The sequence below is a fragment of the Penaeus vannamei genome, chromosome 41, assembly GCF_042767895.1.
Source record: "Penaeus vannamei isolate JL-2024 chromosome 41, ASM4276789v1, whole genome shotgun sequence".
Taxonomy (NCBI): Eukaryota; Metazoa; Arthropoda; class Malacostraca; order Decapoda; family Penaeidae; genus Penaeus; species Penaeus vannamei.
This window is the reverse complement of record NC_091589.1, coordinates 3,514,154-3,531,653: the sequence shown is the minus strand read 5'-3', so window position 1 is coordinate 3,531,653 and position 17,500 is coordinate 3,514,154. Positions and strand designations below refer to the sequence as shown.

General features: G+C 40.3%; 2 protein-coding genes across 2 annotated transcripts in view; one reads left to right on the top strand and one right to left on the bottom strand.

Moving 5' to 3' along the window:
* Positions 1–17,500, bottom strand: part of Spg7 (SPG7 matrix AAA peptidase subunit, paraplegin) — a 381,604-nt gene that overhangs the window by 104,565 nt on the left and 259,539 nt on the right. The gene's annotated exons all lie outside the window — the stretch shown is intronic.
* Positions 5,163–6,989, top strand: LOC138860384 (fibronectin-binding protein PlpA-like). The gene is made up of 4 exons (XM_070117808.1): positions 5,163–5,195; positions 5,362–5,631; positions 5,717–6,570; positions 6,605–6,989. The coding sequence occupies exons 1-4, from the start codon at positions 5,163–5,165 to the stop codon at positions 6,987–6,989; spliced, it is 1,542 nt and encodes a 513-aa protein (XP_069973909.1).

Sequence of the window (17,500 nt, the reverse complement as noted above, 5' to 3'; positions counted from 1 at the left end):
GCTCCGATTCACCTTTTCTTTTTATATTCTAATCAGCTGACCTCTAATTCTTACGTTTCCATGCTTTTCTTGTTGTTTATTATACAATATGCTTCCTGCTTTACATCTCTATATTATTCTCCACTCAATATATTTGGTGAATCAGTGATCGCGGTGAGTTGCCAGTTTTTCCTTTCCTGAGACTGGACGGAGTGTAAACAATCAAACGTTTTGTGTAAACATTCAAACGTTTTGTAAGTGTCATCCCATGTTAGTCAAGATCCTAATCGGAAGGAACCATGCTGGAAAAAAACTGCAACGGAAACAGTGAAGGGAAGAGCCACAAGACAAATAAATATACCAAGGTCTTTTCCACATGTTTCGTTTCGTCAGATGCCCGGAAGAAGCAATGCATCGAAAAGGCCTTTGGCATAGTCGTTCGTTTTCCATTTCTTCCTTTCTTTGTTTCATTTACAAGATCCGAATGTACAGATCATTTGTAGACATAAAAGACAGAAAAGTTATGAATGAAAATTAAGAACTCCACAGCCGACGGGATTTAGGCCTACTTCACTTGTTTAGTGTAAGGGATGATATGTAAATATACATAAAATGTATAATATATGTATATATATATATGTATGTATATATATACATACATATATACATATACATACATACACACACACACACACACACACACACACACACACACACACACACACACACATATATATATATATATATATATATATATATATATATATATATATATATATATATATATGTGTGTGTGTGTGTGTGTGTGTGTGTGTGTGTGTGTGTGTGTGTGTGTGTGTGTTCAATTGTCTTAAGTAAGACCACTGTCCATTCCGCATTGAGAATATAGACCATGTATGTAAGCTAAGCAAGTTCCTTGAAAATAAGACACAAACCTCCTTTTCTGTACTAAAACTTAGGCCAATGGCAAGGTGGCTTCACGGGTCTGGTTGAGCGCGCGTCTGAAAACAATATTTTGAACCCAACAGATCACAGAATTCTCACTTGAGAATAGCCATTGAATCGAGAAGCTGGGATGAATTTTGGGTTATGATTCCTCCCGTTAAAGGTGTTGAAAATAATGCATATAATGTCAGAATACACGCAGATAGGATACAGTTATGTATTATCTGTGTATACACTGTATTGAACCACTATGCAACGCGCAAAATGATCGATTTTAGAAGCAGGAAAGAGGATGGATGCCTATACTCATATGTGAGTTATTGTTGCAAAGGCTATATATGTGTGTGCATGTGTATGTGCGTGTGCGTGCGTGCGTGTGTGTGTGTGTGTGTGTGTGTGTGTGTGTGTGTGTGTGTGTGTGTGTGTGTGTGTGTGTGTGTGTGTGTGTGTGTGTGTGTGTGTGTGACTAAAGAACGTAGGTCTCAGGAAAAAAAATATATAGATTAATCACTATTCACTAATATGCATACAAAACCATTGGGCATCGAAAGAAAAAAATATTCCAAGATTCTTGATTCTACGCAATAGTCTGCTTTCGTTAAAAAAAATAATTTAGTATAATTTCCCCCAAATGATAACAAACGTGTCTTCCAATAAAATATAACTAGTATATGCTTTACCGAAACAACCATACAAGTTTCAACGATTAGAAAGGTAAATGCACTTGTTATTGCATTTTCTTTTGAATAGAAGAGAGAGAACGAGACAGAGAGCGAGAGAAAGAGAGAGAGACAGAGCGAACGCGAGAAACAGAGAGCGAGAGAGAGAGAGGAAGAAGAAAGCTGCTGGTCCACCCTCTGGAAGGAAGCAAGATTGATTCCTCTTCATATGAACCCTGCCCCTCCCCCTCCTGCCATGCATCAGCAAGCCACTTGAAAAGAGCATTGCTGAATAGCTCATGGAACACCTGGAAAAAACACAATCTTATTTCCATCCGTTTGGCTTTCGTTCCTTCCGATCGACTACTGACCTTCTACTGCTGAATAAACACTGGATGCTCTGGATGCTAACCAAGTTACTCTGGTGCTCGCCCTCGACATCGCCGGCGCCTTCGACCGAGTGTGGCAGAGGGCTCCTCGCCAAAACTATAAGCAAGAGGCATAAGCAGGAACCTCTTGCGGCTCTTTGGTGATTCCTTCACTGGAAGAGCACTGCAAGTAGTCATCGGTGGCCAGTCATCCCAGAAGAACCCGATACTAGAGGCGGTACCACAGGGATCTGTACTTGGCTCAATCCTGTGGAACATCTACACTGACGATATGCTTAGGAAACATCCCGAAATCTCAGTATATGCTGACGACGGTACCCTTTCTATTTCATACCGGCGTAAGGATCATGACGCTGTAGCAATGGGAATGGATTCGAAGCTACAAGCAATCCACGGCTGGGGATCACAATGGCAAGTAAGATTTGCCGCCAACAAGACCCAGGCAGTGTTTGTATCCCGTTCTCAAGCTGCATCAGACGTCACGAAGGACAAGATAATAAACAACATCGCCCTTCCAGTCGAGGACTTTATTTCACTCCTTGGTGTGGACACAGACAACGAGCTCAGATTTAACAGACACGTCAGCAGGATCTGCAAAACAGCCTCTGAAGGTGACAGCTCTCCGACGTATGCCTCACCTCCTGAATCCGCAAGGCATCCTCGCGTTGCACAAGTCCCAGATCAGACCACATCTAGAACATGCCTCGTTGACCTAATCTTCTGCAGCTTCCACCGGCCTCAACAGACTGCTTAAAAAAGAAAAACGGGCTCTCAGGCTTATCCAGGAAGCCAACAACCCTGGTCACATCGACTCGCTGGAACATCGTCGCGACGTCGGGGCTCTAACGGTGCTCCACACGACCCAGGTTCAGCAGAAGAGTGAGAATGAGAGAGAGAGTGAGTGAGAGAGGGGGAGAGAGAGAGAGTGATTGAGTGAGAGAGGGAGAGGGAGAGAGAGAGAGTTAAGGAATGAGAGAGAGAGAGAGAGAGTGAGGGAGTGAGAGAGAGAGAGTGGGTGGAGGGAGGGAGAGAGAAAGAGAAGGAGAGAGTAAGAGAGAGTAATAGAGAGAGAGAGAAGGGGAGGGTGAGAGAGAGAGAGAGGGGGGAGAAGGAGAGAGAGAGGGGAGTGAGAAAGAGAGAGAGAGAGGGGGGGGAGGGAGGAACAGAGAGAGAGAGAGAGAAGGAGAGAGTTAAGAGAGAGAGGGGGAAGGAGTGAGAGAGGGGGAGAGAGAGTGAGAGAGCGAAAGAGTGAGAGAGCGAGAGAGAGAGAGCGAGAGAGAGAGAGAGAGAGAGAGAGAGAGAGAGAGACAGAGAGAGAGAGACACAGAGAGAGAGAGAGAGAGAGGAGGGAGAAAGAGTGAGAAAGAGGAGGAGAAAGAGAGAGAGGAGAAGGAGAAAGTGAGAGAGAGAGAGAAGGAGAAAGAGAGAGAGAGAAGGAGAAAGAGAGAGAGAGAAGTAGAAAGAGAGAGAGAGAGAGAGAGAGGAGAAAAAGAGAGAGGAGAAGGAGAAAGAGAGAGAGAGAGGAGAAGGAGAAAGAGTGAGAGAGAGGAGAAGGAGAAAGAAAGAGGAGAAGGAGAAAGAGAGAGAGAGAAGGAGAAAGAGAGAGAGAGAGAGAGAGAGAAGGAGAAAGAGAGAGAGGAGAAAGAGAGAGAGAGAAGGAGAAAGAGAGAGAGAGAGAGAGAAGGAGAAAGAGAGAGAGAGAAGGAGAAAGAGAAGGAGAAAGAAAGAGAGAGAGAGAGGGAGAGAGAGAAACTCTTAGCCGGATCTATACCCTTCCTTACCTCCCACTCTTCTTCCCTTGCCTCCCCCCTCCCTCCCACTCCCAGCTACCCACTCCCCTTGTACCGAACCCCCTTCCATCCTCCCTCCCTCCCCTCCTCTCCCCATTCCTTCCTTTGCCTTGTCCCCCCTCTCTCCCTCTCCCTCCCTGAAACCTCCTCCCTTTTAGCTCTCTCCCCCTCCCCTCCCCACTCCTCCCTCGTTCCTACCTCCTACCCTCCCACCCACCCTCTTCTTCCCTCGTTCCCCCTTTTACCCTGCCTCCCTCCCCCTTCCTCCTTCCTCTCCCCTCTCCTCCCTCTCCCCCATACCCTACCCACCCACCCCCTCCCCTCTCCCTCCTCCCTCTCTCCCCCATCCCCTCCCACCCACCCCCTTCCTCCTCCCTCTCCCCCCCCTACCCTCCTACCCACCCACTTCCTCCTCCCTCTCCCCCCTACACATCGCCCTCCCCTCCCCCCATCCCCTCCCACCCACCCACTTCCTCCTCCCTCTCCTCCCCTACCCACCCACCCCCTCCCCACTCCTCTCTCGTTCCTCCCATCACCCTGCTCCCCCTCCCCCTTACCCCCCCTCCCCTCCCGCTCCTCTGACTGCCACGACCTCTCGCTCCCGGTGTGGTGACAATTGTGATGACAAATGCGTTGGAAAAAGTGTGATGACGAGTATGGTGATGATTGTGATGACTGGTGTGCTGTTACGTATGGTGGCAAGTGTGATGACACGTGCGTTGGAAAAAGTGTGCTGACGAGTATGGTGAAGACTTTGATGACAGGTGTGATGACGTGAAGCGATAAGGGTGATGATAGGAGAGTTGGCTTCGAATAGTGATGAGTATGTTGATTATTGTGATGAGTTTGATGACGTGACAAATTCAGTGATAGGTATGGTGTTCAATATGACGAACGCCGTGACGTGTGATAAATGTGGTGTCAATGGTGATGACCAATGGGGTAACAGGTATGGTGAAAAGTGTGGTAGCGAGTATAGTGAGTATGATGACAAATGTAGTGACAAGTAGAGACAAGTTAGATGTCAAATGTAAAACAAGTATAGTGACAGTTTTGACATAGTATAGTGACAAGTATGGTGACAATTTGGGTTGCAAGTGTGACGAGAATAGTGACATGCATGATAACCAAATATGGTGTTCACAGAAAATGGAACAAGAGTGGGATAAAAATATACTATGTGGTGACAGGTATAGTGAATAGTATGATGATAACTGTGGTGAAGAGTGTGGTAACAGGCATAAGGATGAGTATGGTGAAGAGTGTGGTGGCTAGTATAGTGACGAGAATAAGGACGAGTATGATAAGTATAAGCGTATGGTGACAAATTTAAAGATGAGTATGATAAGTATTGTGATGAGTGTGGTGGCTTGTATAGTGACTAGTATGGTGACAAGAATATGGACAAGTATGATAACAAGTATAGGTATATGGTGAGTATGGTAACAGCTATAAGGACGTCTATGATGATTATGGTGAAGTGATGACAAGTATAGTGACAAGTATAAGTACGAGTATGATCTGTATGGTGAAGAATGTGGTGAAAAGTATAGTGACGAGTGTGATGACAAGTATGGTGACGATTATGGTGACAAGTAGAAGGATGAGTATGGTCAGTATGAAAAGTGTGGTGGCAAGTATAGTGACGAGTGCAGTGACAGGTATAAGGACGAGTATGATGATCAGTATGGTGAAGAATGTGGTGACAAGTATAAGGACGAGTATAAGTATGGTGAAGAATGTGGTGACAAGTATAGTGACGAGTGTAGTGACAAGTATAAGGACGAATATGATCAATATGGGGAAAAGTGTGGTGACAAGTATAGTGACGAGTGTTATGACAAGTATGGTGGTGTGGTCACAAGTATGGTGAAGTGTGGTAACAAGTATAGTGACGAGTATGGTGACAAATGACAAGCATGATCAGTATGGTGAAGAGTGTGGTGACAAGTAGAGTGACAAATATGGTGAAAAACACAAGGACGGGTATGATCAGTATGGTGAAGAGTGTGGTGACAAGTATAGTGACAAGTATAAGGACAAGTATGATCAGTATGGTGAAGAGTGTGGTGACAAGTATAGTGACAAGTATAAGGACAAGTATGATCAGTATGGTGAAGAGTGTGGTGACAAGTATAGTGACAAGTATGATCAGTATGGTGAAGAGTGTGGTGACAAGTATAAGGACAAGTATGATCAGTATGGTGAAGAGTGTGGTGACAAGTATAGTGACAAGTATGATCAGTATGGTGAAGAGTGTGGTGACAAGTATAAGGACAAGTATGATCAGTATGGTGAAGAGTGTGGTGACAAGTATAAGGACAAGTATGATCAGTATGGTGAAGAGTGTGGTGACAAGTATAGTGACAAGTATGATCAGTATGGTGAAGAGTGTGGTGACAAGTATAAGGACAAGTATGATCAGTATGGTGAAGAGTGTGGTGACAAGTATAGTGACAAGTATAAGGACAAGTATGATCAGTATGGTGAAGAGTGTGGTGACAAGTATAGTGACAAGTATAAGGACAAGTATGATCAGTATGGTGAAGAGTGTGGTGACAAGTATAGTGACAAGTATGATCAGTATGGTGAAGAGTGTGGTGACAAGTATAGTGACAAGTATGATCAGTATGGTGAAGAGTGTGGTGACAAGTATAGTGACAAGTATAAGGACAAGTATGATCAGTATGGTGAAGAGTGTGGTGACAAGTATAGTGACAAGTATGATCAGTATGGTGAAGAGTGTGGTGACAAATATCAGGAAAAGTATGATGAGTGTGGTGACAAGTATGATCAGTATGGTGAAGAGTGTGGTGACAAGTATAGTGACAAGTATGATCAGTATGGTGAAGAGTGGTGACAAATATCAGGACAAGTATGATGAGTGTGGTGACAAGTATAGTGACAAGTATGATCAGTATGGTGGAGAGTGTGGTGACAAGTATAGTGACAAGTATGATCAGTATGGTGAAGAGTGTGGTGACGAGTATAGTGACAAGTATAAGAACAAGTATGATCAGTATGGTGGAGAGTGTGGTGACAAGTATAGTGACAAGTATGATCAGTATGGTGAAGAGTGTGGTGACAAGTATAGTGACAAGTATAGTGACAAGTATGATCAGTATGGTGAAGAGTGTGGTGATGAGTATAGTGACAAGCATAAGGACAAGTATGATTATGGTGAAGAGTGTGGTGACGAGTATCAGGACGAGCGCGATGAGTGGTGACAAGCGTGATGGCAGGCATGGTGACACGCGTGGTGACCGAGAGTGCTTGTGCGTGCGTGCTTGAGACCAGGTGTGACGGGAATGGTGGGTATTGGGCAGTGGTCTGGCCAGGTAATTGCAGAAGGCAAAACTACTTATGCAGGTAACCACAGGGCATCACCCAGCCTGACTCATGGCCGCTCTCTGTGCTTGCAAACACACGTGTGCGTATGCATGCAGGCAGACACACGCACACATACGCACACGCAAACACACACTCACGTACATACACACGCAAACACACGCACACACACACGCGCGCAAACATACGCACGCAAGCACAAACACACACAAACACACAAATACACACACACGCACGCATGCACAAACACACACACACGCAAACACACGCACGCAAGCACAAACACACACACACACACACACACGGAAACATACGAACGCAAGCACAAACACACACACATGGACGCATGCAAACACCTACATCTATACACACTTACGCACGCACGCACGCACGCAACTGGATGTGAGGTACATTGGAAAGATGTGTACATTTCTATAAATATTTATGAAAGCATAGAGTGAATTTAAATGAAATCATGTGATGAAAGAATCACATGACCAAATTATGATAATAATACCAATAATGATAAAAATAATTATGATAATAATAACATGATCATAATGATGAGGATGATTATGGTGATAATCATAGTAATAGTAATGATGATGATAATAATAATAATAATAATAATAATAATAATAATAATAATAATAATAATAATAATAATAATAATAATAATAATAATAATAATAATCGCAATGATAATGATAATAATAAAGACAATGATAGTGTTGATAATAATAATGAAAATAACAACAATAATAATAATAGTAATAACAATAATAATAACAACAATAATGGTAACAATTATAATAACAATGATAATAAAGCAACGGTGGCGACAAAAATAACTGACAAAGTAATAACAACGACAAGAGATTAACAATAATAACAAAATCCTATCAGATCAATGCCAGCCACTAATGGTAAGAACAAAACTAATTACAAAATAACCCCCCAAAAATTAATTACCTAATAATGAGGATAACTACCAAAAATAACTATGATAACCAGAAATCACATTAGCTTTCTCTTTTGAAGTTAGCATGTTGCTAAGTTGCCGAGTTAAACTTCAGTATCTTATAACTTTAAAGGCATAGGAAAGTGCTAAGCTTTTCTGCTTGTTTGTTTATAATGACTTCTTAATTGTCTATTTCTATTCTAAGGTCTATAGGTTCTAACTCTTTCTTATTCCTTAGAGCATGCAATTATCTATTTTCCTTTTCCATTGTATATTATTTACAAATGGTGATCAGAACATGATCATGAAGTTCTTGTAGTTTGTTTCATGTTGAATTTTCTTCCCTTTCTTCGCTTTATTCATTGTTGTTGTTGCAGTTATTGTCCTTGCTGCTGCTATGATTGCTACAGCTGCTGTTGATGCTACTTTTCTTGTTGTTGCTGCTAGTATTGTTGCAGTTACTGCTGCTCTCGCCGCTGTTGTGTTGTCATTGTTGCTGCTGCTAGTATTGTTGCAGTTACTGCTGCTCTCGCCGCTGTTGTGTTGCCATCGTTGCTGCTGCTAGTATTGTTGCAGTTACTGCTGCTCTCGCCGCTGTTGTGTTGCCATCGTTGCTGCTGCTAGTATTGTTGCAGTTACTGCTGCTCTCGCCGCTGTTGTGTTGCCATCGTTGCTGCTGCTAGTATTGTTGCAGTTACTGCTGCTCTCGCCGCTGTTGTGTTGCCATCGTTGCTGCTGCTAGTATTGTTGCAGTTACTGCTGCTCTCGCCGCTGTTGTGTTGCCATCGTTGCTGCTGCTAGTATTGTTGCAGTTACTGCTGCTCTCGCCGCTGTTGTGTTGCCATCGTTGCTGCTGCTAGTATTGTTGCAGTTACTGCTGCTCTCGCCGCTGTTGTGTTGTCATTGTTGCTGCTGCTAGTATTGTTGCAGTTACTGCTGCTCTCGCCGCTGTTGTGTTGTCATTGTTGCTGCTGCTAGTATTGTTGCAGTTACTGCTGCTCTCGCCGCCGTTGTGTTGTCATCGTTGCTGCTGCTGTAGGAGTGAAGAGAAGCCGCGGACGCCACGGCGGCACTGGCCAGCCGAGCCGAGCGGGCGCCAGCCACCCGGATCTGAGTGAGGCAGCCGAGATGAGTCCATCCGGCCGCGCGGCTGAGATGAACAGCAGGATATGTCGAGTTGGTTTGTCAACCTAACGGACTCCTCGAGGATATCATCGTGCCTTTCTCAGAACGCGATGAAAGGGGCCGACCCGATGGGCGAGATGCGGAGGCGGAGGTCCAAGACAAATGACACCGCCGTGACAGGACGCTGAGCACAGTTGGTTATACAAACCTCAAACTGATATCCACGTCAGAGGATCCGCGGGGTTAAGAATTGTTTTTTATTCTTCGAAGCCTCGTTGCAAAGAGGTTGCAAGGTGAAAACAATTAAAGAAGATGATAATATTGATAGTCCTTGGTTTAGCTTTGTTGTTGACGATGAGAAAATAGATTATACACATAAGCAATATACGGACCTAAATGAATTCCACGAAGCATCCCTAATAACTCATAGATGGAAGCAACAACCATTTAAACGCGGAACAAACAATCTTCTCCATATTAGGAAGACAAACAACCCAACAAACAATATTTCCAAGCACGTAAATAATCAAGCAAGCCAGCCAGCAAAATAATAAACCAAAAAGGATCAGTCGAAAAAAGTAAACAAAACAGATCAGATGTCAGGAGCCGGAACGCGGGCCATCAACCATACTTTTCAATGTCATGTTGCCGGATGCACGATGACAGGCCGTCATTATAATAACCACAAATACCCAGGATCCGGAAGTACATGCAACTCCCTATCTCCGAAATCATGATTAGGTAAATGGTCTATAAACTGTCTCTAATTGAACCATTTTTAGCGCCGACAACGAGCAACGAGCGCGTCGAGTTGCCAGTTTTTATTTATTTATCAATTATTATCATTCCGTTTACTGGTATATTTATTTTCGTTGTTGTTTTCCTTTTAGCGTACTTTGCGAGATAGACTTCGCCTCTTCACATTCTAAAAGGGATTTTGTTTACTAAGGGCAAGCAGCTTGGGGAATTAAAGCGGGATATAAAAATAAGTGTTAAAAATAGTGATGATTATGATAATGATAGTGATAATTTTTGTTATGCTGCTCCTTAAAATTTACCGTATGTATTACTTCTGCTGCTATCATTGCTATTAATTGTGATAATTGTGTTGATACTAATGATGATGATAATGATATTAATGGTGATAACAAAAATAATGATGATACCAACAATGACAGTAATATCCTAATAATAATGGTGATTGTGTTAACAGTAATAATAATGATGATTATAATGATGATGATGATAATAATAGTAATAATGATAAAAATAACGATCCTACTATTACTACTAATAATAATCATCATACAAAATATAATAATAATTATAATATTAATAGTAATAATGATAATGATGACAACAAAACTTCTAATGAAATAATAATGATAATAATAACAGTAACAACAACAAAAATGACAATAACAATAATAATTATAATAACAAGAAATAATGATGATAATAGTGATAATGATGATGTTAATGGTACTAATGAGCATGGTTGTTAAGCCAATAATAACGGTAACGCTAATTATGATAACTAGAAGCAGTAAGGGAGCGCATACCTCCGCCAAGGCAAAAAGGTCACTGATGCAATAAAAAGATTCAGTTTTGAAGAATTGCACAATGATAATAATAATAATAATGATTAAAATGATAACAATAATGATAATAATGATAATATGATAATAATGATGATAGTGACAACAATAATGATAATATAATAATAATGATGATAATGATAGTGACAACAACAATAATGATCGTAATGATAGTAAAAGAATAATAGAAAAAACAAATAACGAAGATAACAATGATAGTAATGTCAAAAATAGCAATGATTATAATAATGATAAGGATGATAATCATAATAAAAATAATAAGAATATGAATATGAATAACAATAACAATAATGATAGTGATGAGTATGATACTACTAATAATAATATCAATATCAATAATAAGAATAATGATAATGAAAATTGAAATGAAAATGATAGTGATGACTGTGATAATAATACCCATAAATATATTGAAAAGTCTAAATTGATATTGATTAAAACAATTCCGATAATAATTATATTAATAATAATCATAATGGTAATAATAATAATAAAAGTAACAATAATAATAATGATGATAATGGTAACAAAAATGAGGGTAATAATAGCAATAATACTAAAGATGACAATAACAGTAGCAGTAATAATGATGATAGTAATGATGATGATGATGATGATGGTGACTATGATGATGATGATAGTGACGATGAAGGTGATGATGATGACGTGATGACGATGACGACGATAATAACAACAATAATGATAATAACAACAATGATAATAATAGCAAAAATGACAGTGGAGTAGCACTGACATCCACCGAAGACTAAGCTTTCCTAGATCCTATTCCCAAGGTCAGTCATCTATCTCCTTCCCTTCCCCCTATTTCTCCTTCTTCTCCTCCTCTTCCTTGTTCGTCTCCCGGTTTTCTTCTCCTTCTTTATTCTTCCTCTTCCCGTCTTCCTTGTTCGGTTTCATCTCTTCTTCCTTTTTTCCATTTCCTCCTATTTCTTGTTCGTTTCCCATTCTTCTCCTTGTTCTTTCTTATTCTTCCCCTCCGGTCTTCTTCTTCTTTCTTCTTTCTTCCCCCATTTCTTATTCGTTCCTCTCTCTTCTTCTTTTTTCCATTTCCAACTTGTTCTTGTTCGTTTCCTACTCTTCTTCTTTCTTCTTCTTCTTCTTCTTCTTTCTTCCTCTTCCCCCATTCCTTGTTCGTTCCTCTCTCTTCTTCTTTTTTTCCATTTCCTCCTTTTTCTTGTTCGTTTCCTGGTCTTCTTATTTTTTCCCTCTCCAACTCTTCTTTATTCGTTTCCACCCTTATTCCTTTTCTCTTTCCTCTTCTTCTTCAGGCAATTCGTTTGGTGTCTTTACCTGCTTTACATCTCTTCCTCCATTTATTCCTTCTCTTCCCTCCTCCTCCTATTCCTCCTCCTTTTTTCCACCTTTTCCATCTCCCCCTTCTCTTCTTTTTACTCCTATTCGTTCTCTATCTTCTCCTCCTCCTTCTTTCTTTTGCTTCCTCTCCTCCTCCTCCTCCTCTTTCTATTCCACCTTTCTTCCTCCTCTATTACTACCACTCCCTCCTCATCACCACCACCACCACCACCGCCTTCTCTTCCTCCCTCACTATCACCACCACTACCTCCTCATCACCACCCCCACAGCCATCTCCTCCTCCCTCACTACCACCACTATCACCACCACTGCCTCCTCCTTCTCTTCTTACTTCATCACCACCGACTCCTCCTTCACCATGATCACCACCACCACTACCTCCTCCTCCTCCTCCTCCTCCTTCCCCCACCACCACCTCCTCCTCCTCCTCCTCCACCACCACAACCTCCACCGCTACCATCACCTCCTCCTTCTCCTCCACGACCACAATCACCACCACCACCACCTCCTCCACCACAACCTCCACCGCTACCATCACCTCCTCCTTCTCCAACACGACCACAACCACCACCACCACCATCACCACCTCCTCCACCACAACCACCACCTCCTCCTCCACCACAACCTCCTCCTTCTCCTCATCGACTCCAACCACCACCACCTCCTCCTCCTCCTCCTCCTCCTCCTCCTCCTCCTCCTCCTCCTCCTCCTCCTCCTCCTCCTTCCCCTCCTCCTTCCCCCACCACCACCTCCCCCCCTTCAACGCCCCTTTAATTAAGACAGATGGGAACAGCAATGAGGTCCTTTCCATTTTTTTTTTTTTTTTTTTTTTTTTTTATGATCTCCAGACTTCCTGTTAGATTTGAGATGAAGTTGATGTGTGTGTGTCTGAGATGTGTGCGTGTGTGTGCGTGTGTGCGTTTTGAATTTTAGTGCTGTTATTGGTTCTCGTCAGTAGTAAATTTATTATCAGTATCTGTATTATTATTGTTATTAGTAGTAGCAGCAGTATCATTATTGTTGTTGTAGTTATCATTATTATAACCGTTATTATTATCCTTATCATAATTGTTACTATTATTATTATCAATTATTATTAACATCATCATCGCCATAATTGTTTTTATCATTATTATCATTACCATTATTACTATTATTGTTACTATTACTATGATTACTATTGATATTATCATCATTATTTATATAACCTTCAACATGATAATCGTTATCTTGAGCAAATGTTATTTTTCACTGAAAAAGAATCAATAAACGCAAAAAATAATAACGGATAAATAAATGAAATAGAGAGAATACATGCACTGTATTTTTTTACGTTTTTATTTACACCAGTATCCCTGTAGTGCGTTTAATATCAGGAAAAGACAAACTGGCAACTCACACCTGGCTCAAGAGGACTCCGATTCGCCCTTTTTAAAATTCTAATCAGCTGACTCAAAATACTTGTTTACATAGTTTTGATATTTTTGAAACACATACTTAATATCTTTTAATTGATTTAAATCTGTTTATTATCATTTTCTATTTTTTCACTCTCTCAAAAAGAGACTAAGCAAATCGGAATGCGCCAGATTCCGGGGTGAGTTGCCAGCTTTTCCTTTCGTAGTATTTGCATTGCATTCACATATTCCTTTATTCTTTTCCATTATTTCTTCTCCCTCTTTTTTTAAAATAACCATATCCCATTTTTACAACTGATTTATCCATTATTTCTGCTTGGCTTTTATTTAGTTGCGAATTAAGTGCAAATGGAAATGTGCTGACTCATTTTGCGCTTATACTTTCTGCATATTCCTACATTTATTGATTTATCTGTTATCTATATCTACTTCCTAAATCTGTTAACCAAGGAGAGGGAGGAAGGTGAGAGAAAGAGGAAGAGAGAGAGAGAGAGAGAGAGAGAGAGAGAGAGAGAGAGAAAGAGAGAGAGAGAGAGAGAGAGAGAGAGAGAGAGAGAGAGAGAGAGAGAGAGAGAGAGAGAGAGAGAGAGAGAGAGAGAGAGAGAGAGAGAGAGACAGAGAGAGAGCAAGAACAAGCGAGAGACAGAAAGAGACAGAGATAGAGACAGACAGATAGAGAGAGAAATGAAGAAGGCGAGAAGAAAAATATACAGAAAACTCAAAAACGAGTCAAAACCCCAAGCAATCCAAGACACAGGATACAGCCAAAAAAAAAAAAAAAAAAAAAAAAAAAAAAAAAAAATATATATATATATATATAAACGAAACAAAACAAACGACGAAAAAAAAGAAAAAAAAAAAGAAAGATAAATATATAAACGAAACAAAACAAACGACGAAAAAAAGAAAGAAAAAAAAGAAAAAAAAAAGAAAGATAAATACATAAACGAAACAAAACAAACGACGAAAAAAAAGAAAGAAAAAAATAGAAAAATAACAATCGGAAAATCCTCCCATAAAAAAATCGAATCCCGGAGGTAACCCGCGAGCGATGACGTCACACTTTTCACACCGAAAAATGGAGAGAAAAAATAGAGATATGCAAATGAAGAGAGACCGAGAGTCAGTTCGGGATGCTTTTCGTCTCTCGGACAAGTCGGAAGAGGAGAGAAAGAATGAGAGAAGAAATGGAGGGAGGGAGAGAGGGGGAGATGCTTTTCGTCTCTCGGACAAGTCGGAAGAGGAGAGAAAGAATGAGAGAAGAAATAGAGGGAGGGAGGGATCGAGAGGGAGAGAGAGAGAGAGAGAGAGAGAGAGAGAGAGAGAGAGAGAGAGAGAGAGAGAGAGAGAGAGAGACAGAGAGAGACAGAGAGAGACAGAGACAGAGACAGAGAAAGAGAGAGAGAGAGAGAGAGAGAGAGCAAGAGCAAGCGAGAGACAGAAAGAGACAGAGATAGAGACAGACAGATAGAGAGAGAAATGAAGAAGGAGAGAAGAAAAATATACAGAAAACTCAAAAACGAGTCAAAACCCCAAGCAATCCAAGACACAGGATACACACAAAAAAAAAAAAAAAAAAAAAAGATAAATATATAAACGAAACAAAACAAACGACGAAAAAAAGAAAAAAAAAGAAAAAAAAGAAAGATAAATATATAAACGAAACAAAACAAACGACGAAAAAAAGAAAAAAAAGAAAAAAAGAAAGATAAATACATAAACGAAACAAAACAAACGACGAAAAAAAGAAAAAAAAAGAAAGATAAATATATAAACGAAACAAAACAAACGACGGAAAAAAAAAGAAAGAAAAAATAGAAAAATAACAATCGGAAAATCCTCCCATAAAAAAAAATCGAATCCCGGAGGTAACCCGCGAGCGATGACGTCACACTTTTACCGAAAAACGAAGAAAAAAAATAGAGATATGCAAATGAAGAGAGACCGAGAGTCAGTTCGGGATGCCTTTCGTCTCTTGGACAAGTCGGAAGAGGAGAGAAAGAATGAGAGAAGAAATAGAGGGAGGGAGAGGGGGAGGGAGGGATCGAGAAGGGGAGAGAGAGATAGAGAGAGGGGGGGAGAGGAAGAGGGAGACAGAGAGAGAGAGAGAGAGAGCAAGAGCAAGAGCAAGCGAGAGACAGAAAGAGACAGACAGATAGAGAGAGAAATGAAGAAGGCGAGAAGAAAACTATATAAAAAACTCAAAAACGAGAGTCAAAACCCCAAGCAATCCAAGACACAGGATACAGCAAAAAAAAAAAAAAGAAGAAAAAAAAAAAAAAGATAAATATATAAACGAAACAAAACAAACGACGAAAAAAAAAAAACAAAAAAAAAAAAAAGAAAGATAAATATATAAACGAAACAAAACAAACGACGAAAAAAAAGAAAGAAAAAAAAAAAAAAAGAAAGATAAATATATAAACGAAACAAAACAAACGACGAAAAAAAAGAAAGAAAAAAATAGAAAAATAACAATCGGAAAATCCTCCCATAAAAAAAATCGAATCCCGGAGGTAACCCGCGAGCGATGACGTCACACTTTTACCGAAAAATGAAGAGAAAAAATAGAGATATGCAAATGAAGAGAGACCGAGAGTCAGTTCGGGATGCTCTTCGTCTCTTGGACAAGTCGGAAGAGGAGAGAAAGAATGAGAGAAGAAATAGAGGGAGGGAGAGGGGGAGGGAGGGAGCGAGAGAGAGGGGGGGAGGGATCGAGAGGGGGAGAGGGGGAGGGAGAGAGGGATCGAGTGGGGGAGAGAGAGAGAGAGAAAGAGAGAGAGAGAGAGAGACAGTGAGACAGAGAGAGACAGTGAGACAGAGAGAGAGCAAGAGCAAGCGAGAGACAGAAAGAGACAGAATAGAGACAGACAGATAGAGAGAGAAATGAAGGAGGAGATAAGAAACATATATAGAAAACTCAAAAACGAGAGTCAAAACCCCAAGCAATCCAAGACACAGGATACAGCCAAAAAAAAAAAAAAAAAATAAATAAAAAAAAAAATAAATAAAGATAAATATATAAACGAAACAAAACAAACGACGAAAAAAAAAAAAAAAAAAAAAAAAAAAAAAAGATAAATATATAAACGAAACAAAACAAACGACGAAAGAAAGAAAAAAAAGAAAGAAAAAAAAAAGATAAATACATAAACGAAACAAAACAAACGACGAAAAAAAGAAAAAAAAAAGAAAGATAAATACATAAACGAAACAAAACAAACGACGGAAAAAAAAGAAAGAAAAAAATAGAAAAATAACAATCGGAAAATCCTCCCATAAAAAAATCGAATCCCGGAGGTAACCCGCGAGCGATGACGTCACACTTTTCACACCGAAAAATGAAGGAAAAAAATAGAGATATGCAAATGAAGAGAGACCGAGAGTCCTTTCGGGATGCCTTTCGTCTCTCGGACAAGTCGGAAGAGGAGAGAAAGAATGAGAGAAGAAATAGAGGGAGGGAGGGATCGAGAGGGAGAGAGAGAGAGAGAGAGAGAGAGAGAGAGAGAGAGAGAGACAGACAGACAGAGAGACAGTGAGACAGGGAGAGAGCAAGAGCAAGCGAGAGACAGAAAGAGACAGACAGATAGAGAGAGAAATGAAGAAGAGAAGAAAAAAATACAGAAAACTCAAAAACGAGTCAAAACCCCAAGCAATCCAAGACACAGGATACAACCAAAAAAAAAAAAAAAAAAAAGAAAAAAAAAGAAAGATAAATACATAAACGAAACAAAACAAACGACGAAAAAAAAGATAAATACATAAACGAAACAAAACAAACGACGAAAAAAAAGAAAGAAAAAATAGAAAAATAACAATCGGAAAATCCTCCCATAAAAAAAAATCGAATCCCGGAGGTAACCCGCGAGCGATGACGTCACACTTTTCACACCGAAAAATGGAGAAAAAAAATAGAGATATGCAAATGAAGA